At 45.8% G+C, this 25009-nt stretch overlaps 1 protein-coding gene and 1 long non-coding RNA gene across 7 annotated transcripts in view; one reads left to right on the top strand and one right to left on the bottom strand.

Annotated features, from left to right (window-relative positions):
* The window catches only part of SLC6A6 (solute carrier family 6 member 6), a 102625-nt gene that overhangs the window by 22950 nt on the left and 54666 nt on the right, over positions 1-25009 (top strand). For 2 of the 6 annotated variants that reach the window (XM_064519001.1, XM_064519002.1), the window contains exon 1: positions 22035-22123. The exons of 1 other annotated variant lie outside the window; for it this stretch is intronic. Coding sequence is in view for 1 of the 5 variants with exons in the window: in XM_064519000.1 (XP_064375070.1) it covers positions 21954-21998 (45 nt within the window). In the remaining 4 variants the exon portion in view is untranslated. 3 more of the 6 variants (XM_064519000.1, XM_064519005.1, XM_026093102.2) reach the window with 3 other exon arrangements.
* Positions 17581-21736, bottom strand: LOC112979157 (uncharacterized). Its single transcript, XR_003258121.2, has 3 exons — positions 21291-21736; positions 20350-20556; positions 17581-18988 (listed from the first exon to the last, which is right to left on the bottom strand). It is a non-coding gene; the product is annotated as an uncharacterized LOC112979157 (long non-coding RNA).

Here is a 25009-nt window from a genome sequence, read left to right on the forward strand (position 1 = left end):
AATTTTGGACAGATAAGAAGATTATGACTGGAAAGATGAAGCAAATTAATTCATGTCTTCTGACTCCAGTCCAGTGCTTTAACCACTCTCTACCCTCTCTCCTGGACTACTGCAATGTTTGTAAGGGGTACTGGTGGTGAGACATGTGACTTCCTCTGATTTGTGAAATTTTGCTTGTTCTGCCTTTCTTGATCATTAGCCCATGAGGCAGCTTGCATGCTTTTCTGTATCCAACGCTTCTTTCTTCCTTGTTTTTACATTTCCAGGAGGACTTGTTCCTTAGAACAGATGAACCATACAGTGAGAAAATGAACGGGCCAGATTGTCTAGTGCTCAGCACCCACCATTGAGGCCAGATTTTCCAGAGAGCTCAGCTTGCAAGAAGGCATCTAAATAAGTGACAGATAGTCAAAAGTGGAAATGTGCCCACTTATTTTGGTGCTTAACTGGTGCTAGAGCTGCTTTGAAAAACTTGCTCCATTATGGCTCTTCTCTCTCCCTTGCCTTACATGGCTTCCAAGTCTCCTTCCTTTGCACCTTATTTATGTCCTTCTTCCATGCTTGCCTTCATGCCATCTTCCATCCTAGCGGTTTGGACTGGCCTCCTCCTCCTTATTACTGCGTTCTTCTGTCATCACTCAAAGGTCAGCATGTACGTACACTCACATTTCCTCTAAGGGGCCTTTCAGGGCTACCGCCCCCAAATGCAGAACATATATGCAACATAAATAAATTGTTAAGGCCAATGCTGATTGAAGTTTGGTAATTCAGCCTGCAGGATATACCATATGTTTGAACTGTATTGTCCAAGTTTAGATTTTAAACTCCCAGGGGCAGGGACCACTCCTTCTTCTATGTTTACATAGCATCAATAAGACCAACAGTGCTTGGGTCTGAAATACATTAACCTTAGCCAATACATTGTTAGGTTTAATAATGACTAGTTAACATTAAAGGACAATGGATAAAATATATAGACAAAGCCACATTCTGGCAGAGATTTTGTCAAGTTTTTGATGCCAAATTTCTACCCAAGTAAATGGTCACTGTTCATCTGAATCCTAGACATTGTTTTGAAAATCTCACTGTTGATGCTGCACCATCCTGGTTTTCCCTTGCTCATCAGTAGACATTAAACAGCCATGGGCAGCTGCTGAGGGTAACTTAGCCAGAGTCTACCTAAGTGAGAAGTCTGGAATAGGAAGATCTGTGAATGAGATGCCAGACACTAAGCTCTGGGAATCAGAGCCATAGAGTGTAGGTGGGCAAAGGAAAATAAAGCTTTTGAATAAAATAACTTAATGCCACTTATTATTTATCTCATTAGTCTGTACTCCGCAGAAACAACACTCAAAGGTTACTCTGCACAGGCCCTCCAGCGGGAGGATAGGAGAACTATAGGAATAAATCCAAACCCCATCTGAACTGACAGGCTGTTTTTCAGTGCGAGTTATGCAACATGTTAGTACCTCTAGGTATAGGACCAGTGGGATTTAAACTTGTACAGCAGATGGTCCATGCATCATTGCTGGAATGCGCCTGCTGACCCGAGGGCAGAGCCTGAATGGACTTCAAAAGAGAAACTGAGCATGCTTCAAAGTGTTATTGTTTAAATGTTCCACTAAATGGGGACTCCGGAACAAAATATCTAGCTGAGGTCAGTCTGAAAAATGTCAACACGCATAATGAGAAAACAGCATGTTGTGTGAGAAAGAATATTTCATAGGGGTATTCTGACTATTTTGAGTTGTAAAAACACTTTTATCATGTGTGTCAGCAGGTTGTCATGATCTAAGTGTCTTTCCTCGTGAGCTGGGAGCTTCATTTGCTTGTGTTGGAAAGAGCATAGCATGTATGCGAAGGTCATAAAAGCCTTCAGAAAGCGTGGTTTGTCCACAGGCAGGTACGCTGGGAGAACTGTCACCAGAACTTATGGCAGGGACATGTGGCAGTACAGCACCAACTTAGTTTTAACAGCCTCCCTCCACTCACTTCAAATGCAAGTTTGTAAGGACCCAGTGTGTGATTTAAGAGCATGATCCTGTGATTAATAATCAGGTACTGTATTCTCTTCTGTTCCTTCTGAGGCTTGCAAGGCCCACTCATAGCATGTTCTTTCACTGGTGTAATCCACAAGTTTGGGCTTCTCCTAACTCAATTCAATGGGAATTTCAGTAGGAAAAGGATTGGGTTCATGTTCACATCATGAAGGAAGATTTCTCATATGAGTAAAAGGTAACAACATCAAGCCCTTGGTAAGAAAGTGAAGATTCGGCCTTTGATTTCCTGGTTTGGTTGGGCTACTTCTTAGTCACTGCAAATACCCGTGGTCCAACAGCTTTCGTTCAACACAAGGTTTCTGTGTTGGCCACTGGCAATTCAACATGGGTGGCTGAAAAATAATTTCCTTTGCTGGAAGCTAATAGCAGCAGCCTGAACTTTCATAGCACCATGTCCTGCTGGGGCATGCCTCTGTCTTGATGAAGGCACATTACAATAACACGCAGATTAAAAGCTAACCCTCCCTGCAGACGTAATAATGATCCAATGCCAGGAAGAGCAAACAAGACCCATGTTAAAGAAGGGGAACGCTTGCTCGTTCCACATACCGATATTCAATGAGATCAGCAGCCTTGGCGCACCGGGGTGAAGAGAAAGCCACTGGGCGAGGTAACAAGCTAAAGGGCTCTGGAGACCTGTATGAAAGTGAGGCGACATTAAATCCCAGAGATAACTTGGGCCTGTTTGTAAAGTCTCCATATCATTGTAACATTTGTAACTGACACAAAACTCCAATAGCAGTCAATGTAAGTGGGTCAAAAATAGCATCCACACCCTCTCTGGAGTCCTGCTTGGTACAGTCAGTATCACAGTCAGCTGTTAACTGTGGCCCAGATTAAGCAAAGACTGTAAAAATGTACCTACGGAGTATGAATCCAGCAAAGCATTTAGGCTTATGCTTATCTTCATATGCTTAACTTTAAGCAAGTATAGAAACTCTTCGTTAAATAAGACTTTTAGACCTGCAAAGAACTGATAAAAAAACATTCAAAGAGTTTCACCTTTTTTATTCTGTTTGCTGAGTGCTACAAATAGCTGGTAGTCAATGTGCAAATGGTTGCAAGTATTCAGCAGACAAAATTCAAAGTGTGTAAGTAAGTTAAAGGTAATCTGTTATCTCTGTGTTCCCAAACCCGAGGAGATACAACACATTTCTGATTACCATAATTAGTTTTAGGAATACAATACTTTTTCTCTGGAAATACTGTCCACGTCACTCCAAAACAGACACACACTGCAAACTCCAAACTTTGACTTGTTAAACTGTTCATGGAGAATTAAAAAAACATGAGTAAAAACAAAGTGAATTTACTTAAAAATCTGGACACAACTTTGTACAACAGGGAAATAAACTCAAGTAAACCAAAAGAAAAAATATTACATCCATTACTCAGTTCACATTTTTTACTGGAGTATAATAGGACTATAAACATTTTCTGTCAACAGCTTATAAAGAAACTCATTCTAAGAGTGATGCATGGTGAGAACTTGCATCTAAATTGGGTACATCTATATTAGACTCTGAATACAGAACATTCCCAAAGGTGGCTCTTGGTTAGAGCTAGTCAAGCAATACAAAAAGGAATTCACAAATATTAAAAGAAAAAACACCCTCAAACCTCACAGGAGTCCTGTCTGCTTATGTTCATTGTGCAGAAGCATTTGGGGGACAGCCCACTTATTTGGGAGGCTGTGGGCAAGTGGCAAAACTTTCAGAGGCATTAGCAGAAGTTATACTCAGCCCCCCAGTTCTTACAGAAAACATGTTTTTTGGTATTCTCTTCTTAGAGTGCAAAATGTGCCCAAGTGTTTTGCTGAACAAGGAAGGACTTATGAATGCACTGGGCGAAGCCTACAACATTTCAGTTCTCAGCTTCAGTAGGTGGCAGAGATTCTTTAAATTCTCTCACTCATTTGCATTAAGCAAACAAACAGAATTCCCAAACCGCAAAGCCCACAAATTATGTATGTAGCTAGTCTATGTAATCACAAGTTCCCTTTATGGTTACTTTTATCTTCCCTCTCTCTCAAGCTATCCTCTGAGTATATTGCTGCCAGTCTCTATTAAGCCCCCATTCTACAAACATTTATGCACATGATTTACTTTATGCTTTTAAGCAGTTGCAGAGAGTTCAATAGGTGTTATATAGATAATGAACTAGAACACAATAGAACTGCATATCTGCACAGATCAGACTGAACCAAGTGAAGTTACTTCTGTACATAAAGTTCAGCACATGAGTAAGAGTTTATAGGGGCTTCACTCATATGTTTTACCAGAAATAGTCTGTGTTTGTACAGCACCTAGCACAGAGGGGCTCTGAATCGGACCAGGATCCTCAGGTTCTGACGTGCTGTAAGTAATGAACTGTTACAGTTAATATAATTAGGCAGCAAATAGCAAGCACTCAAAGTTCACAAAGACTCTAGCAGAGGTTATTGGAATACATCTGCTGACGTTTGCATCTGTAGATTGCTCATTCAAACCCTGCCTGTTTTGGGAATGCTAAAAGATTCCCACCATCCATCAGCTGCTACCTGACCTCTTTAAAATAAACTTGTCTTAATGGGCATGTGCCTAGATCACCAAAGAGACTATCAATTTTGGCACTGTGCTGCAGTGAGGAAGCCAAGTCCAGGTGGTAGCGATTGCTCTACGTTGTTACTCTCAGATATGCTATCATTAGGTCAAGGTTGGGGCACAGTGATGTGAGGCAATGAGCCCTCTGCCTGCATTGGACCTGTTCTGTGGCTTAATTATCGTTATTCCAGGCATTTGCTGCACACCCACCCTCATTATATGGATGCACAGTTAGCACCAACTAAAGGAAGGCTGAATGACTGAAGCACTCTGTCGAGGCTTTAGCAGACATTCAGCAGCTATCTATATTGGTAGACCAGGCTGAGAGGCACAGCCAGCAGCTGGCAAGACATGTTTTATGTAGCTTTGTGAACACAGGCCATGCAAATGTATTCAGAGGATGTTCTAGAGGCAAATTGATTGCAGCTAAATTTGCCCTGATGCTCTTGAGTCTGCTCGTTAGAGCCCTGAGCTTGAAAATTAGCTTGAACTGATGAGTTGAATTGGAGCTGACTTCAGGATCTTTGCTTATTAAGAAAACCACAACCCGATTTAAATGTGTGCATGTCCATGTGGCATGGAAATTTGGCTCTCCCCACCTCCTCCTGCTACTCCCAAGACCAGGGCTTCGTGAAGTTTAATCTGTAGAAAGCTCCTTAGTAGAAGAGGCATCACTTTTGAGAGCTGGGGAACAATTTTGCCTTGGATTTTGAAGCTAAGGAAAAAATGAGAAGATGAGTGTTCTCTTCCATCATGGTTTTCCATTTTTGTACCTGCATTTCCTTTTTCCTGTGGAGGCATTCCATGGCAACGAACTCATGCCTTTCTTCTCCTGTTACATATTCCATTACCAAAGGTGAATAATCAAAACAAATATGAAGAATGAGAGAAGTACATACTTGCTTACTCAGATAATGAACATGAAGGATGAAGTCACCTCAATTCTGAATTAAAAACAACCAGTTAGGATCCTGTTATGGTGGCAAAAAGACGCTGGAAGGACTTGGGATGTGTCATGTCAATGGCAGTGGTACTTCTACTTCCTTGGACCTCTTTCCCTTATAAGGGCAGCTGTTGAAACCTTTCTTTCACTCGAGTATTGACTTTACACTCTTAGATATTAGAAGGAAAACTTTGGGTTGAGCAGTGGTTTAAGCCAGTTTCTCCAAGACGACTGGTGTACAGATGGGCAGTATGTTTACCCCGTGTGTGTCTGCCGCTGCAACCATTCGGAGAGGCTCAGAGCAGTGGCTCTGCCATCTCCCTGCCTCCATCACCCTCTGCCAGACATTAGCTTGAATCAGCTTTGCCCTTGTGGCAGCTACACTGTGTCTGACCCCTGTGTGGGTGTACAAAGGTGGGAAAAGGGTGGGTCGTTTCCTGCTCTTAAACAACTGTGCACAGTTAGCTCAGGGACAATTGAGCCTCTCATGTTTATACTATCTTTGTCTGGACAAACTGTATGGATACAGTCCCAATGCAATCACTAGGAGATTTTCTTGCTGATTTTCATGATGCCAGCATTTGACCCTTGATGTGTCTTTTAGGCATCTCCTTCTGAATCAGTGTGTCAGGCCTCTTGAAACTGCATTGCTGGGTTTTATTTTTTAGCACTTTTGTTTTGCTGTGGAGATCAAAATTGTGCACAGGCTTATAAGATGCAGTCTTCTTGGCGCCCTGTAGAAAGTAGATGTCACCTCCCTGTGACACGTTATGTGATCCCTTTCCATAGTCTACTCGAGTATCCTCAAAGAAATTGACACCAAGGATGTCCCAAGGGATTGGCCTTCCAATGCTGCCTTCCAGGATTTGAGAATTCAGCTCAACGCAAAGCTCAAAATATTGCTGAGATAGCCATAGATGTTCAGTATCTTGCACTTCACAGAACCCAGAAGTATTTTGTACAGCAGCTACAATGTAAGGGACTGCCTGTCAGACTGGAGAATTTTTCTTCCTTCAACCTTCAGCTTTTCTAAGTGTGTTGTACTGACTGGTCTCCAACTGTGAGGAAACACAGAAAGCTTATTATTTAGTAAGTTTTCAATAATCCTGAAGAAGCACATTGCCCTCACCCGCAGAATGGCACAGTTTGTGTGTCTTCAGAAACACCTTCCTAAACACCAAACATTGAAAATATTTTCCCAGCCCTGTAGGTGCACTGACATTCAGACAGTGCACTGACATTCAGAGATCCTTTCTCTACAGATTCCTCCTTGCTTTATTCTTCGTGGTGTCTTAGATCTGCCTACAGGGGAGAAGGTTCTGTAGAGGTGAGACCACCTTGTACTCAGGAGATACCAAGGGACAGATCTATTTGGATTTCTTGCTTGCCTCTGCATTCAATTTGTACATCATCCTGGAACTGTATGCAATTTTTCAGCCTGAAAAACATCTGGTAAAAGTGCTTAGGAAAAGCTACAGATTTAAAATAAAAACAAAAATAAGCCCTACTGAACAAACAAAACCCTGTATTTGTCCCTAGAGCTTAGTAACTAAAAGATGATGGCATAGAAGCTTCCTGGGTTTATCCGTCCTCAAACATCCCTTTCTTCCTCAATGACAGTGATACTCCTGAGAAAAAGTCTGAGTTGGTAAGATCTAGTCTTGCCATCTTTTAGTAGATTATTCCTAAAATAAAGAGGCTTTTCCAAGCCTGGTGGTTTCAGACGTTATGATCGCTGTTTATTCATTTGTCCTGTCTTTCCGTGGAACTGGCAATGGCTGCTATTTCTGTATCCAATACCACTGTTATGTCTGTTGCTCTAATCTAGCTACTTATATGGTCTCCACCATTGTAGTGTTTGAGCACATCCCAAGAATTAGGAAAAAAAAAAAAAGAAAAGAAAAACCCTAGAGCAACAACATACTCTCTCTTTCTTCCTTCCCAGCCTGGTTTTAATAGAGTCTTGAGTTTTCATGCTTGTACTTGTGTGAGGAACTTATTGAGGAAAAGCTAAATTGAAGAAATGGGTTCTACCTTCAGCTGTAAAAACAGTGTGGGAAGACTGGCATGGGAGAGACCACACTGGTGACCTGTGCTGCTGCAGTAGTCTGCGAGTACTAGATGTGCTTCCCCTAATCTTTTCTAGTCCTTGGCTCCTGGTTTGGTAGTGCTTTCCATGATTCCTGGAATTTGGGAAATTGTAAAAGTTATGAGGAGCAGAGGTAGACATGGGTTTTTCTTTCGACAGGAGAAAGTCTTATTTCTGTCTGGAGAAAAGTTGTCTTGAGCAGCTCTGAATGGAGGTGTTTCTTGTATTTATTCTGACCACTCTTGGACCAGGATCAGAGTTTATGTCTCTCTCTCCTTTGTGTTTGTCAGGGGGTTGTTGTAAGCTGCTCCGTTGGGCACTGAAGTCACCCACGATGGAATATATCCTGCAGATTCAGTCTCTGTTTTTGATAGCTTTCCCGCTAGAAAGCTGTGACTAATTTTTAAAGATTGTCTAGAGCTTAGAATTATCTGCTCACGTATTGCCCTGTTTTGGTGTGCTGGCCGGGCAGCTCAGGGGCAGGAGTGGCTACGGAGCCTTCACATTCATCTCGGTGCACCTGATCTGTAGGGAACAAAGCGCAGTTTGTGCGCAGGAGATGGGCCAGAACATCTGTGGTGCAGATTTAATGACGATAAATGCTACCTGAATAAAAATAAGATGAAGCTCTTGCCGTACACTTTGAATCCAACAGCAGCAAATGGAAGGCGTACCAGTGTATAAAAATATAAGTAAACATATGCCAACATTAATTGGAGAAACATGTCCTTCCCGCTGACCTTAGCCCGCGTGGTTGTACCTATGCTGTAAGGGATTCCATGAGCACTTGTTTTCTCCTCTGTAGCCAGTAGACAGAAACCTCATTTCCAGCTGAGGGATTAAGCTGCATGTGAGGAAATGATTGAGTACATTCTTGACACACCTTTTTTTAGACCTGGATCAATGAAAAGAAGTATCGTTATATCTCATATTTGGGCTGGAAACTAAGCAATTTGCGTAGCTGCAGGAATGAGATATAGTTGTCTCAGAAGTTTTTGTTGGCAATAGGACAGGCAGCTGTCAACACTTCAGTCTAGAAGTAGATGCAGCTCATTAGGACAGTTGGATATCATCAGATTAGCTGGGTTTGGAGATAGGGTGAGACAGGAAAACACATGACAAGAACTGGCATCTCAAACCCTTCCCCTTCAGAAATACTACCTCAAAACCAAGGAATGTTGTGGTCGATTGTAGCCAGTATCAATAGAATATATCCTAATTTAAGGGCAGTCTTGCCAAGTATTTCAGCATGGGTTTCAGTGCCCCTGGTACATATAAAAGTTATGGCATCAGTTCTGGACTAGTTGCTGGGACTCCGGTAATGATGTTCCTGGCATAGCACTACTTGCAAACATGTACTTTGGAGGAGTTCCATACTTTTTTTTATTGTCCACTAGAGCTGTGGTGGCAAACTGTGTAAAATCCATCCAGAAAACTGGAAAAAATCAAAGCCAAGGGAAAAAAAATCCTCAAACTCAAGCAAAGATGGCAAGGCCTTTCTTGTGTAGACCCAAAGCAAGGTCTGAAATCAGAAGGATATGGGGCAGACTATATAAAAGTGATGAAGTGCGTTTTAGGCTAGCCCTTAGATGACTGCCTGAAATACTCTGTTCAGTTCTGGTACCAGAAAGATGCTTGCAGACTGAAAAAGATTCGAAGATGCATGACAACAACAGCAACAACAACAAAATAGCTGAGGGCCAGTAGGGACTAGTTATGGAAAGATTAAATAGATTTGGTTCAGTGACAAACAACGGTACCCAAGGTCCTCAATAATAGTCTATGTGTATTTGAAAAATTTAAACACCAGCGGGCAGAGGAAGTGTTTGTCAGCATGCATTGCCACGATTTGTATTTGTGTCCAAATTCTCTTTGTTCTAAGCACACTTTTCTCTGTGCTGGCGCCTTATTTTTGCAACCCCAGCAGCAATGATACTTTGTGTTGCTTTAGCACTTTTCATCAGATGATCCCTAAGTGCTTTACAGAAGTGAATTAAGGGAACATCCTATTAAAACTTTTTTTAAAAAAAGTAAGATTAATTTCTTCCTCCCAAAATGCAGCCACCTCTGGAGTAGAGTAAAGGAGGACCTGGATTCCTCACTGAGCGAGATTCTGCTCTCTTTACATTACCACAGATTCACGGAGCATGTGGTATCCACCTTCACTTTACTTCTGGAACACTGCGAGCAAAGGAGAGAAAGGTTCCCCCGACGCTGAGAGTGCACTGCAACAAGCAGCATTGGCACTAGAAATTTTATCAAATTAAAACTTAGGGAAAGAATAAAAGAGACAGAATTGCAGAACTTTGCCTGAAGAGTATTTGGCTGGATCATCCTAATTGTTGTCTTCGTTCGTAACCCTTACGAGGACATACAGACATCAGTTTGGAGTTACTTCTCTGCTGAGCAGCACCTCTGCTTACTCAGTACTGATTTAAGGTTGCTAGAGCAACATTAAAACCACTTCCTATAGAGCATAGATGTGCTTTGTAGGCCTCCCAGGCCAACAAAGTTAGTTGAAGTTATGAAACTTCGTGGAGGAAATACAGTGCAAAGTACCAAGAGGTGTGGAAACCTTAAATGGGGATGTAACTTCAACCACTTCTTAGTCAATGCTAAGGGGAAAGAGGAGTGTGATGGTCTTATATTTAACAATTTCTTAATTTTTGTGAGACAACTTTTATTCTATTGATACGCACTGCTAAAAAGAGACTGCTTTGTAAGGAAAAGAAACAATTTTATTTAAATTTGAACAATGCTCTTAACAGTGTTATTTCTGTGGACACTTAAAAACGCCTGTGTGGCATTGTTTCAAACCTTATACTTGTATCCACAGTTCATTTAGCTTTCATTAGACTATCCCTAACAAATAGTCAAGTGCCAGAGGACTTACAAAAACCTGCTGGGTGATTTGCAAAATCTTCCAGGGTTGGAAATTTTTATGATGATGAAATATTTTATTAGTTGCTGCTACTTTATCTCTCTACTGGTTATTGTCACATGAATGCTGAGGGCTTTGCAGCAAGGAAGATCTACACTGCTTAAAGTACTATTCCTAGGGGTTAAGCTAAAATACTGTATAAAGACTACTATCCATTATTATTTGGAGCATTATCAGTTTCAAACATATCTTCCTCTGCCATTAATAAGACTTTAGTTGAGAAAAAGATTGAACAAAGAATTCACATCTGGTCTGTTTACTAATAAAATCCCAGGCCATTTCTGCAGAATTTGATTTGCTACTTAATTGTGCTGGTGTAGTACTGGGAAGGAAAGTTCAAGATTTGCTTAACCTGGAGTTTCTTTTCTAATACACTTCCTTCTGAATTCTTCAAACAGGGGATTTCTTGAGCAGTGTTCCTCAGGAAAAATATTCCCAGCGCTTTTGATGTACAGCTTTTGCTTCACTGGCTGTTTTGTGTCCTTGGCTGTAACAATAGTACAGCAATGTCTGTTGGTTTCCCTTCATATTCTCAGAAACGTTCAGAGCTTGGTATATGCCAAGAGACTCATAAAAACATGGACCATGAGTTTGTGGCCATCTCTCTGCAAGTAGTGGTAATGAAGTTACTCCTGGGATATTGCAGCTAGTTAAAATATCACCCTACTGGCAAGTATCGGCAAACTGAAAGGAGTAGAAGACAACAGAGACCTTGAGACTTATCAATGCTGACAGATTAGAAGCCGTAAAAATGGCTTTTGAGCCAAAAGTGTAACAAGTGTTATTTTTGACATCAGCATGAACACTAAGGTCAGTATAGACTTTTATATAGAAGCATGGGAAAGGTCTCATTTACCTTTAAGCTATAGCTGAGCTGAGGGATGTAATTGCAATACATTTATCCCCTGATCCAGACACAGCACGGCCAAAAACCTGTGTTATGTACGTGGGATATAACCAGGCTAGAAGCCTGCACAAACCAGTGACTTAAACTAGTTCCTGGCACAGAGGTTCCCTCTACCTAACATGTTTTTCGTATAGCACACTAAAGTAGGGACAGCTATCTTGTAACCATATCCCCTGACCCAGCAACTGTTGTAGCAAGGTGTTGGGCTACTTGGTGACGTCGGTGAAGAGAAAATGCCCTTTGACTATCTATCAGAAAGGAATTTCCCGCAGTGTGATCCGTTCGGCTGGGAACAGCCTCCGACAGGCACCCGGACAGACCCTGCTGACAGCGGGAGCACCTTGAAAACTGGATTGTGCAAAACGTTAGCGATTATGCCGTATGCAGCAGCCCAGCATAGGGAGGGAGGCAGGTGACTTGTGAGACGCTGGAGGTCTGGGAAGAGCCACGTTGGGCTTTTGCTTCTCTTACAGCTCTGATTTCTTCCCTGCCCAAGTTTAAGTGCGTTACTCTGTCCTGTCACGTGACTCATTTTATAACCCAGAGGGGACAGCTGAATTCCTTCTACAGCAACAATATTTTTTGTGATGCCAATGCCATGACCTTTATTCATAGAAAACAAAGTACAAATGGGGAAAGCAGGGTGGAGCTCCATCAGAAATGTGGTGTAAACAGCTACAAGGATGTGGCTGTGCTCCTCCAAAGCCATTTCCCACCAGGTAAGGGTCTGAGCAACAGGCATTGCAAACACAGCGAAGATCCTATCTGGTATTTTATTAAGCTAATTGCCTATATCTAAAAGCAAGGTCTAATAAAAATTGCCAAACTGAACTTTCGGACGGATTAAACAACAACAACAACAACAACAACAGCTTCCAAAGGATTTAATGGAAACAAATTCCCATTCCAGGTATGTGCTGGCATTTAAAAAATGCCGGTCACTTTTCTAGCATTCATGAAAGTAAAAAGAGCAAGTCAGTGGGAGAAGAGCTCCTGTTTTGTTGTGGAAACACATTCTCCACAGTACCCTTGCAATTTCATCCCGAGGCAAGTTTGAAATAATTCATGCTTCTGCTCTTTTAAAAATATTGTCATGTTTGGAGCAAACAGCTGTGATGCTGGTGGAGGACAGCAGAGATATGACCTGGATTCAAATCTGCACCTTACTGGGAGAACTGGGAGCTTCATCTCCCGTAAGTGAACAGAAATTCATGCAGCAAAGTAGCCAGGACTGGCTACTCCAGGGCTGGCATGAAGACCTTGACGTATATACCTTTACCTTGAGGCTAAACTGAGTTTAAGCCAGGTGGAGTGGGCATGTGGCAGTGGCTGCTGCACCCCGGGGTGTTTGCGCCCCTGACAGTTTGGCCCCTGCCCATGCCCCCCCGCTGATGGGTCTCCATAACAGCCGTGCCCCCTCCCCGCGGCTTTGCAGGACCTCCAGGGGAATCGGCTGGAAGGCCTCCCAGGGCTCCTCCACGCCCTGCGCTCTGTGGGTCTGCCCCGTGATTTATGCAGGCAATCCTGGGGCCTCGCCGCTCCGGAGGGTGCCTGGCCGCTGTCACAGCCCGCTGTGGGACGCGCGGCTCTTCTGCCAGCTCCCCGAGCAGTGCCAAGGCGCTCCGGGGCTCGGGTCGCGGCGAGGAGCTTCCTCCTCACGGCACTCGCTCTGGGGGGCCCTGTGGGCCAAGGGCGTCCTTGTGCTTGGCCGAGGTATTCCCAAATCCACCTCGGCTGCTCAACAGGGTGCTGGGATGCGTTTGGCCATTCCCAAGGAAATGTGGGAGCTTGGGGTCAAGTTTTCACACTTCCCTCTGTGGATTTAACTAGCCCGACAGGCAAATGTGCAAGTGCAAAAATAAAACTGTAGGTCTTTGTCTGACCCAGATAGTAAGAAAAAATTGCCCGGTGCTACAGGCACCCAGTGACCAACCGCACACAAAATATTAACCCTTTGTTGCCCATTTAACTGTCGTCAAGTGGTAGGATTGGTCTTTGATACGAGTCTGGGCAGACCAGCATTGGCCAGAGAGTTTTAGAGGTGGAAATCTGTATTTCTAGAGCTTCATGCTGAGCTCATTTCCGCCACCGCACAGTCCTCCCGTGTAGAAACAGCAAAGCAGGGCTGCTCGGGCTGGGAGAGCCGGGTAGCAGCTGCTCGCTGCAAGGCTGCAGCCCGAGCTCGCGGCCCCGGCTGCTGGCAATCCCTGCAGACAGGTCTCCGGTACCGTGGCTACGTGGGTGCGTTGCGGGTATGGTGTGCATACTGTGACTCCAAGTAGCATGTAGGATACACTGTCGGCATTTGCATGCCTGTCCGGAGTTAGTGCTCCCCAAACCGAGACGGGGCGACCGGCAGCACGCCTGTCCGGACACCGCCTTTGCCAGCCTCGGCGCACGGCGAGAGCAACGAGTGCTTTCCCACGCTTGCGGGAGCACGGGTGGGGGGCTGGCACAGGCGGCAGGTGGGGCGAGAAAGTTACCGAGGTTTCGCCAATACTCATTTAAGACGCTCTGCTGCACTGTGCGTGGGTACATTCAGCTCTGCCTGGCACATGCCACCGCTGCGGCTGCAGTCCCGGCTCTGCGGCACTGGGACCTGGCCTTGCACTTGGCTCAGCCGGACACTTTGCTTCCCTGGTTCATGGGGTAAGTATGTAGGTACCTGGCAGGGAAAAACATGCGTGTTAGCTGTGCAGTGCGAGTTGGATGTGCATTTGCCACACTGAAAGGATCCCGGTGTGGTCTTAGGTGTAGGCTGCATCTCAGGGAGGCACATACTCCTGTCGTTGCCATTCTGCATTGCGTTGACGTAAGAGCTGGGGGGCTAAGAGGGCTGGGGGGCCGGGGTGCACTCTGAAAACCTGAGCCCAAGGGTGGCTGAAGGAGTCCTGCAGGCAGGGTGAGGCTGCTAATGTAGGGTCTTTGGGCATTTCTCCTTATTGCTAGCTCGTGTGACTCCCCGGGGGGCCTGCTCCCCCATCTGTCCTCACCTCCCAGTCTGTCCTCGCCTCCCATCCCCTCTCCTGCAGGCCCACGCTGAAAGCTCAAGAAAGGTCAGAGAACAAGTCACCCGCACTCTAGCTCCTCTTCTTCCTAAATGGGTCAGTCTTTCAGTAGGTGGAGAGGAAGTATCTCATAAAAATACCGTTGTCAAGACGGCTTCTAAACAAGGCAGACACACACCCCATTAGCATATAGGAACACGCGAGAAAACTCCCTAAAACGTCGCTCTTCCTCGTAGCAACACGGAGTGAGTCGTGCTGGCTTCGGGCCAGCCCAGGAGCTCTCTGCCTGCGAAGGACGTGGGGAAACTTTTCAAAGCCTGTATCTGCCCAGGTTGGGAGATGGAGTCAGGTATCCTGAAAGAGAAGTACAGGGATACCGCAGCGAATATTGCTGAATGTATTTTAGGCAGGGGGGACTTTGGCTGAATGATCACTTGAGAGCATGCCAAAGGCCCAGAAAAGGTAACTGCTTAGGAAGGCTCAAGGTCACCCAACCCTATAAGCTGCTGGCCTCTCCGCAGTGACATTGCTGCCCGTAGAGAGCAACGCGCTGCTGCAGAGGTGAAAGGAGAGGCACCCTCCTTGGAGCATGCGGGCAATGCTTAGAGCGTGTGTGCCGAGGCGGTGCCAAAGGACAGCGGGGACAGCCACGCGGGGGCTCTCCGAAAGGCCGTACGTGGATGCTGCCGCGTCGGCCTGCAGGGCAGTGAAACGAAGCTCCCTGAGCTGGCTCGTGCTCCTCCGCTCCGTCCACCAGATGCAAGCAATTTGTTTTGCATTTGGACTGATAGTCTGGAAAACCAAAGTGCTGTGTTTTTTAAGTTTATATTACATGTTTGCTTTCCAGTTTTGTTAATTAAAATCATGTAACTGAATGAGCGGTAACTGGATAGCTTGCAGGGTTTATTTTAAATGTTCCCTGGATTTTTTTCTGGCTTCTCAAGCATCTGATGCTGTCTTTCTCTGCTTGCAGTGCATTAATTCACCTAGCTAGAAATCCTATCTGCCTGAACTAGTAAAGTGTGCGTTTGGGAATGGTTTTGTTTCTTACAGTACTTTCTCTTAGTGTTTGCCTACAACCGCCAGTGTAATTTGTCAGAATAAACTAGGCACTTTAAGATCATTTTTTATACACTATTCATAAGTGTTTCACCATCCCTTTGAGAGGGAAGGGAGCAGAGGGACCCATAAACAAGTAAAAAGAAATATGAGCATGTGTGAATACTCCCGAGTGATCACTCTTCTTCCTCCTTGGAGGGTTTAATCCATCAGCTTGTCCAGACCAGTCACAAAGGTGAGAGGGCTCCAGCAGTGTCTGCATTAGTGAGCTCACCACCGTGAATTTCTGGACTGCCTTCCACTGAGATGTCCGCTGTCACCTGGGATGTGGCCAGGCCCACTGTGCTGAGCTTTTACTGTGTCCAGGAGATCTGCCACAACTCCTTCCCCATCTCCTACCACTCTTACTTCTTCCGACCGTTTCCCAGCTCTCATACCGCCTTTGCAGCACCCGTGCAACCATCTCAGCTCTGCAGGAACTGATATGCTCGCGAGGCCGAGGACATTTCCAAGCCAGCCATGCAGCAGCATCATATTTAGCAGGAGCTTGATGGGCAGAGCAGGGAGAGAGGCATTTTCTGACCGTTGTGAGGCATTTTCTGACCATTGTGGGAGATTGAAGGGGGCACAAGGCAGCTGGGCACATGGCTGCAGCACTGCTGGGCAAGGCAGGGGGAAGTAGATTGATCGGCTCGATTGCTCTTGGGAGGACAGGGACGCTGCAGCTCTGTTATTTCTATTATAAGCCAAACAGCACCATCTTCAAGCAAACCTTGTGCTGCTGTGCTGTAGAGGACTCACTCCACTGGGGGAGCTGGTTTCACTTCAGCTGCCTGGATTCAAGGCCTTGCTGTCACGACTCAAAACTTTGAGCGTGGACATGTGCAAGGCCATGCCTATATGAGCACGATTTACTTCGTCTGTGGACAAAGCTGTGTGCAGCTCAGAGAAGCACATGCGTGCTTCTGTCATGCAAGAGTGAATAGCACCTTAACTCAGCAGTCTCTTTCTATGCAAACCTCTGCCTAACTGCTACTCATTGTGTAAAACAATGACTCCAGAATTAGATTCAACAAGATGACTTTTTTTTGCAGCAAGTACATTCAGAGACTTAGCCTTTTCAGGGCTTGTATCTTGGTTATTAATAGCATTCTTTGGCTTCTTTTGGAAAATTGAATTCATGTGATAAAGAGGAACTTTATATATCAAATTCTGATGCAGAACTTCTGGTATGAGTGCTGTGGTAAAATACAGAAGTGGAAAATGCAGGTTACGTGGTAGAAAATTATTTTCTTTTGTGTTTTTTTGCAAATATTATAAGACTGAGCCAGCGAAGAACAATGACACCATTAAAAAAAAAATTACCTGTTGATTTTTGTCCCATTAAATTCAGTGGCAAATTTAGGCAGGCATTGCAAGATTTGATAAGGGCTGTTATTTAGTAGTTAGCTAGTTCAGGTGAAAAATGATTAAAAGAGCTAAGTTACAATACCTCTAGTACTAGGTAAGCCAATTTAAAAACAGAATTTTCCAAAAATTGGATTTGCTAATGCCACATAAAATAAAAAGATGAGTATAAATTTGGATCTTTGCACAGAACAAGTGCTCTACACTTTTCTTCAGGGAATAATCCTATGTTGGCAGAGGAATTGTGCAGAAGAACAGACAAATCTTTTTCATCTTTAATTGTTTTGAGTCTATATAAAACTTACAAGAGCTCAGTTTTTAGCATGTAGAATGTTGTTATGAAAGAAAATGAGTTTCTTGATTTTTCAGTGATTTGACTAAAATCCACACTCATACTGGTTATTTTAATTTAAGGAAAAAGGATTTTGTTTCTTTATCCTGTTACATAACACTGGATCTATTTTCCCCTGAATACACAAGTATGTTTATCATTAATCTTAAAGGGAAACAGTCATCATTCAAAATCTTTTTTGCATTTTTATCTGTCTCTTTTATGAGTTAGACCCCAAATGACTGGATATGAATTAAAGATGAAAACACATTGTTTATTTTTTTAATTAGATTACTTTAACCTCATTTTATGCATAGTTGTTTTTACTGTTTTTTTTCACAATAGCAACAGCGAACAGAAAAACATTGTTTTAAAAGCGACTTTAAAAATGCAAAACATATGGTTCATACAGCATGCAGCAGGAGACAGAGTACCTGTTATTGTTTTTTAACTCGTTTTTATGAAACTGGCTAGCTTTCAGTTTGCAGACATTCTTTAATAATACCTGTATTTTTCATTCTATAGTGCATTCCTTTCATGGACTTTAAATTGCTCAGGAGCTCTTGAAAATCACAATGTAAACCTTGGGAAACATGAGAGTCTTTTATTTCCAGGTAGCTGCCTGCCATTTCACTCGAGCTACTTGACTTCTTCCCAAGGCCAGTGTGACCACTTTGGTTCCAGGCTGTTTGGTTCCAGGTTTGCCCCTCGCATTAGGAATCAGCCCGTGTAAAAGAACAGACTTTTCTAAACTCGCACGGTGTTCGGAAAGGCTCCATTCCAGCCTTTCAGCCTTGATAAATACCTCAAGTTAATATGTCATTTACTTGACGCAAGAAAAGGACCAGTGGAGGCAATCCCATAATGGCTGGGGAGTTTCAAATATAAGCAAAATAGGCCACCACTAGTACGAAAATTACATTGTTAATATAATTTAAAGCCAGTGGGACTAGTTTTCAAGAAGAGCTGTAGTTTTTCATTGTTTTTTGTTTATTTGTTTGCTCGACTGGTGCACTGCTGCATCATCTGCAGGTTCACATGATGGGGGGCGGGTACAAAAACCACAGGTCATGTTTTGATTTTTGTTTGATTTTTGTTTATATAGGATTTGATTGGATAACTAGGAAAAATTAACTGTCCAGGACATAATTTCATCTAAAATAAACACAGACTAAAACTACAGCAACTTAGTGGATTGCATGGATTAGTGAAATATCCTGCTCTGTAATAGCAATAGCAACAATTCTATTGCCCGATTTAGTCGTGCTTAAAATCTGCAGTGCAGAGCCACTGCCTGATGCGCAAATCCCTCACAAAATCTGGCACCCTTTTTTGAGTTCAGGGTCCTGTGCCGTATGGGGGATCCCCAAAGGCTGCCCCCATATAGTGTTGCATGCAAAGTTTGCATTCAGCTTATTCAGAGGATTCTTTTGCCGTCCTTGCCGGCGTCCCCTTCTTTACACGTAGTGCTGTCCGCTTGTTCCTAGATTCCTGCTGGACTCTGTGCCTGGTTACATTTTGCTTTTTTATTTTAATGTTTATATGTAAAATCTTCACAGTCCCTGCAAGACCTTCTCCTTGTTCTTGCCCTGCCTTGGTCCTGAGTCCAGTAAACATGTTCCCTTTGGCAGCCAAATATTGAAAAGAAACAAGTTCTTCTCCTGAAAAAAAAAGCAAGAAATATTAAATCCATTTCAATTTAAAACAAATGAGAATTTGCTGAGGATACTCTAAACCAGGACATGATATCCCTCCATCCATCCACCTCTCCCGATAGCAATCTGACCTAACTGTGCCATACATTTGTGCTAATTATGCACCGTCTGCAAAATTAGGCACTCTCATCTCTGCCCTCTGAGACCTCTTTTACAGGGTGCGAATACAGAGTCTCATTTGACTTCACCATCTTCTCAGATTTACACATGTTGCAGCCAAGCCTGGGATTTGGCCCAGTGTCTTTTTTAAACCCTCTGACCCAGACATGGGGATTAGAAAAGAGTTATGTCATTGGATTAAAGAGATACAAGAGGTGCGCACTGCATCCGCACCCAACACCTTTCTGTAAAGCAGATCAGCCTGTTGATGGGGAAAATAGTCTCTAGGAAAGAGGCAAAATGCAGAGGAAGGTGATTGATTACTAAACTGCCTTGCACAAGTGTGCCAAAACCTGCTGCTGCAGCTGATTTGCAAGGCAGTCACAGGAACATTATATTCTGGTTTTGTGTAGCCTCTTACTGGATAAATTTTAGACATGATATACAAGCTGTTTGTCAACTTACAACCTTACACCTTCCTATAGCCGACATGATTTTGGCCTATTTTATTAAAGTTTTGGTTAATGTTTTCTTGAGAGGCTTCTTAGGGGACTATGCTGGATTCTGCTATTAATGGCACCAGCACATAAGAACTGAATCCATTGAAATCAATGGAACTGCAGAACTAAAAATACTGATAGGAGATTAAAACCAGACCTACAGGAAAAGATAGTAACTTAAGGCATCATTTGTATACTTAATGCTATACGCATGCATATGCTCTGTGACTTGGGCTCCAGCTTCTGAATTCAGTTACGTAACTGAGCTGGTGAAGCCAGAGGAATTACGGCTGCCTCATGCTGCTGCAACCGAAGGCCAAATCCCCCCCAGATATTCCTTAGGCAGGCACATTCGCAGAAGTTGTGCTCTCCCATCATGAAACAGCAGACAGCGATGCACATATTTATGACACAAAAGCACTAATTATTATTATTATTATCCCGCTTAGTTCCAGGTACTGTTTACATGCCTCTGACTTCAAAACAGCTTTGGGCTTTTTGCAAACACAAAGAGCAACCATGTGCTTTCTGTGGCTGACCTTTTTTTTTTTTTAAATGGTGAGAAACAACAGAACAAGAGAGAGCCAGAGACAGAAAATACAGGCTTTGATTCCTCTAGAGAACTTGAGCAAAATATTCCACTGCTGTCAATGGTACAGCTGTGCTGGCAGGATCCTGAGCGCAGATGAGGCTCCAGCGGCTACTTACGTTTGACAGATGCGACTGCTGGTTTCTCATCTACGCTGAGGCATCCTCACTGCAGCCGAACAAGTGGCTGCACCGGTGCGAAACGTTTTGCCTGTGTTCCCTAGCGCGGCCACAGCCGCCTGTGCTCGTGGTCCCTCGTGGGGCAGGCAGCTGTGTCTCACCAAGCGCTGTAGCTGCCTTCAGCGGAGGATGCCCACAGATGCGAAGCTGCAGTGAAGCAGTGCGCAAGAAACCTGAATCACAACACGTAGGTGGCAGCATGTGCTACATCATGTAATTAGTTTAAACCAGTCTGTTTAGAGGAGATAGCTCTTCAATTAGCTGCCTCTATCATCTACCTGTATCTATTTTGCACTTAAGAGACCAATTCACTTTGCAGATCAGCTTGGATAGTGGGAAATGGCAGGGTGTGCTGGAGTCAGGCAAAAGCCCTTGTGCTCCCCTGGCACATTGTATCGCACAGGACGAGCTTTGAGGAGGGGTGCAGCTCTGCGCCCTCGCATGAGGAAGCCAAGGAAAAAGGCTTTGCTAGAGACCTCCCTGGAGGTTGCTGCGATGGAATCTGATCCCAGCAGCAACCTCGACACAGGTGACAGGCGTCACAGGGTGGCTCCTGGAGACCCTGTCCCCGCGGGTGGTGTGGGAGGGTAGGGGTATCCGGAAGAGCAGGGCTGCACGGACTCTTTGCTCTTCTTCGGTCCAGCTCTGCTGTTCCCTAGCACAGAGGCACTTCTGCAAAACACAGGTGGCCCAGGCGCTCCTTTTCTCAGCTGCTCTGCCCCCACAAAGCACACTGGTATTTTACAATATGCGGTATCTTACTAGACCTGCTGCAGAGGTTACATGAAAATGCCCAGCGATTCTGTATCCTTTTGTTACCAGAAATACCGCAGACGAGGGGAGGGGGAGAGCGGAGACGTTTGAGTCAGATACCCCTTCACCTGCAAGAGAAGAGCCCCGGCTTCCAGCGCGCTCAGACCGCAGGCGGCACAGAGCGGTGCCCGCTTCACTTCTGCCGCCGGTCGCCCGAGCTGTACTTTGTTCGCCAGCTCCGCGCCGGCGTGGCCGGCGCCGGGCACCGCTCCTTCGGGAGCAGGGAGAGGAGCAGGGCTCCCCGCACCTGCCAGGCCGCGCTTCCTCCCGCTTCCTCCGGCAGAAGCCGGCTGCCAAGACCCGGCGCCCGGAGGAGCCTTCCCGGGGGCAGCGCGGAGCCCTCGCCACCTGCCCGCCGAGGGGCAGAGCCGCGGCCGCCGGGCACGGGGACAGCTCCGCCGCCGCCGGATGCTTTGTGCGAGGGGAGGCCGCTCTTTGTTTCGGCAATAATTAAAAAAAAGCAGGATGGGAGAGCGGCGGCCGCCCCCCCCCCGCCCCGCCGCGCCGGCAGCGGCCCCGCGGAACCCCGCGCCGCGCCGGGGGGATCCGGGGGGGCCGGGCCGCCCCGCGGGGCCGCCGCCCGCCGCTCCCCGCCGCCCCGCGGCCGCCTGCCAGCCCGGGCTCCGCCGCCGCGTCTGCGGCGAGGCCCCTCCTTCCCCCACACCCCTTCCTTTAGGCTCCCCCCTCCCCAGCAAAGAAGAGGCCGTGCCGGTGTTTTTCCACTCAGCAGGATGGGTGATGCTCAAAGCTCCCTCATTAGACAACAGACACGAGAGGTCAGGAAGAAAGCGCTTATAAATTACCGTTTCCTCCCGCTCGGCGCTGCTAGTCGCGCCGCACCGCTCCGCCGGACGCGCGGCACGGGCGCAGGGCGCGCAGGCACCGCGGGCAGCGGACGCAGGTACCGGCGGGGGCGGCGGGCGGCGAACAAAGGGCGCCTGGGCCGGGCCGGGCCGGGCCGGGGGCGGCGGCGCCCGCGCTTTGTCCGCGCTTTGTCCGCGCCGCCGCCGGGCTCCGCGCTCCGGGCGCCCCCGCGTATTTATTTATTCCTTCCTTCATCCCTCTCCCCCGCGGCTTTCGCCCCCGCGCCGCGCGGGTCCCGCTACCCCAGCGGGTGCCTTCACCCCCCCCCCACCACCTTGCGCTAACTTTTTTTTTTTTTTTCCTCTCTTTTTGAGATAACAGTTTGCAGCGTGCGCTGAACCACTTGCTGGCAGCCCTCCAGCGCATCGCGGCGGCACGCTTTCCCCCGTCTATTTTTACCATTTTCTCTCGCCTTCCCTTCCCCCCCCGCCGCCTCCCCGCTGTATTTTTTCTGGCTGCCTTGCGCTAACCTCGAGTTAAGAGGCTGGTACAGGCAGCGCTGCATCCGATGCTCGCGGGCCTACCTGGCGTGTGCTGGCGCTCCTGCTCCCGTCTTTTTTGTCTCGCTTTCTCTTTTTGTTGTTCCTTGGCAAGATGAAGCCAAAGTTGTGACGGGACTAGGAGGAAAATGCCCGGGCTGCACGGGGCAGGTTGCTGCTCTCAGCTGGGCACGGACGGGCGGTAACTCGCTGGTCACCTCGGGGTAACTTGCATTAAAATCTTGCCCACTGGCTTTCAGATAATGCCGGTCTCGGTCTGCTCCTGCAAGGGACGGCGTGCGGGAGGACGTGCAAGGTTGCCATATAAGAACATAGGAGAATTTATCTGAGTTCGTGTAGACGAAGAAATGTGCAGAGTGTGTGTTATTTGTGGAGCGGAAGGCACCCCGGGTTTTGTTTAGACAGCTCTAAGAGTGGCAACACTTGGTATCTGTAAACTGTAAAAGCTGATTTTTTCTGTTTAATGAGAATATATTTAGAAGAAATCACTGATAAAAAATCGTGCAACAAGATCCAGATAAGAGCTATGAAATATAGCCGCACGCATATTTCAGCACAGGTTTTGCCAAGGTGTAAATATGGAGGTTTTGGTTAGTTCCCCTTTTTTTAACCGTATTGGGAAAGGCATTAAGAAAATGTTCCGAGAGGAACTGGTTATGTTTACAGTGCTATTTTGGTAACTGCAGTATTTTTTGGTTTGCATGTCAAAATGTTTCAAGTTTTGGGCTAGCAAAAAAAAGTGAGGCAGCCGTGTTCACGAGACATGTAATTGTGTGTGTGATCTGGTGCTGGGGTGACAGTTGCTGCCGGTTTGGGTTTGATGGCTTTGGGCTTGCAACTAAATCAGCCCGTTACGACCCGGTGTGGTGCAATTGTGCGGGATGAAGCTTTGCTCCAAACCGTGCTGGTTTTGACAGATGGGCGTTTACTTCTAGATTTGGATTCGAGCGGACTGACTGCTTTTTGGCATTGTCTACCTCTGCATGAGTATTATGGAAAGATTTCCCTGAAGGTTGTCACCAGAAGCACAGGGCTGTGATTGGGCAGAAGGCAATTTTTTTTTTAAGTTTGTAAGAAAACTAGCTCGCTAACCCTGTAACAATGTCGCTTGCCATAATAAGAGGGAGTAAACTGACATTGAAGTATGAGTCTGGCAGGAGCCCATCTTCATGCTTAGACTGATACTGGAAACTTCAGATAGTATTTTTGACACTTCCAGAGATAGCATCTTTCATGTTTCCTCTTCAGCTCTCGCTCCCTCCTGTATGTTTTGCATTTTCTTCTCCTCCTCTTTATTTGCCTATGTCTCACCTTCGCTTTTCCTTCCCCTTCCCACCTTTCTCCCGGGTTGGGCTGCTTTGAGGCTGCACCCACTGGAGGGCGACAGACACCTTTCCCTCTCCCGTGGGTCCCCTGGCAGCCCGCCTGTGGGAAAGGGCACCAAACCACCGCCCGCGGGCCAAGAGGCTGAGGACTGCTTCTCGCTGTCATTTATTAACCTGCATCTTGCAGTGTGCGCTCCTGGGGCTCTTGAAAGCCCCTTCTGTCTTCCACGAGCGCTGGGTAATTTTCTGTGATGCCATGTAAGAAGCAGATTGCAGGTGGCACTGGGGTATTTGGAGGCAGGAAGAAGATGCTTGCGGGCTTGGAGGTGCTAGGTCAAATAACGTGGGTTTCTTGGTTTTAGGGACTTTGGTCCAGAATCTAGTATAAGTCTGGAGTGCTTCAAATGCTACCAGTCTTTCTTTTATTTTACTCTGGTGTAAACAGGAGCAAAATCTGCTGTATTACTCTGTTGGTAGTCACCAATTTATAGCTTACTGGGAGAAGTTGTCTTGAGGTTTCTTAAATGGCAGAGGTGAAATCTTTGAGCTGTGGCCAGAGTCTTCATTCTGTTTGAAATTATGTATGAGAAGAGGTGCAACATTGCTGTGGAAAAATATGAAGACTTACTTCTTCTGCATGGTGCTTGTGAACCTTCCCCTGCCTGAGTGCAGTTATGTTTGGAAAGCCCTGGGGAAGAACTTGTCTGGGAGCTCAATGTTGCAAATATTTCAGTGAGTTTTCCCTTAAATCAATACTCTGCATAACCAAGACTGAGCTACATCTGAGTGGCTTCTAGCCAAGTCCAGCTGGCTGGGTGTTTCCAAGGACTCGCAGGCACAGCTTTCAGCAGGTTTCCACGTTTCATGAGCAGTGATGCTCCCAGGATTTTCATCAATGCACCCCAAGACTCAGCAGCAATTATTTTGATTTTGTCCCTTCTAACTCTCCCAGTGCCCCTCAGTTTTGATACGAAACCCCAGTTGCACCAGTAAGGCGAGTCTCTCTACAAGAGTGTCCTGTTTGGGCATTTAATCATGTTGGCAGATGACTCAAAAAAGATGACGCTGATTTGTTTCTCTTAAGCTTAACTACATTAC

The sequence above is a fragment of the Dromaius novaehollandiae genome, chromosome 12, assembly GCF_036370855.1.
Source record: "Dromaius novaehollandiae isolate bDroNov1 chromosome 12, bDroNov1.hap1, whole genome shotgun sequence".
Classification (NCBI taxonomy): Eukaryota; Metazoa; Chordata; class Aves; order Casuariiformes; family Dromaiidae; genus Dromaius; species Dromaius novaehollandiae.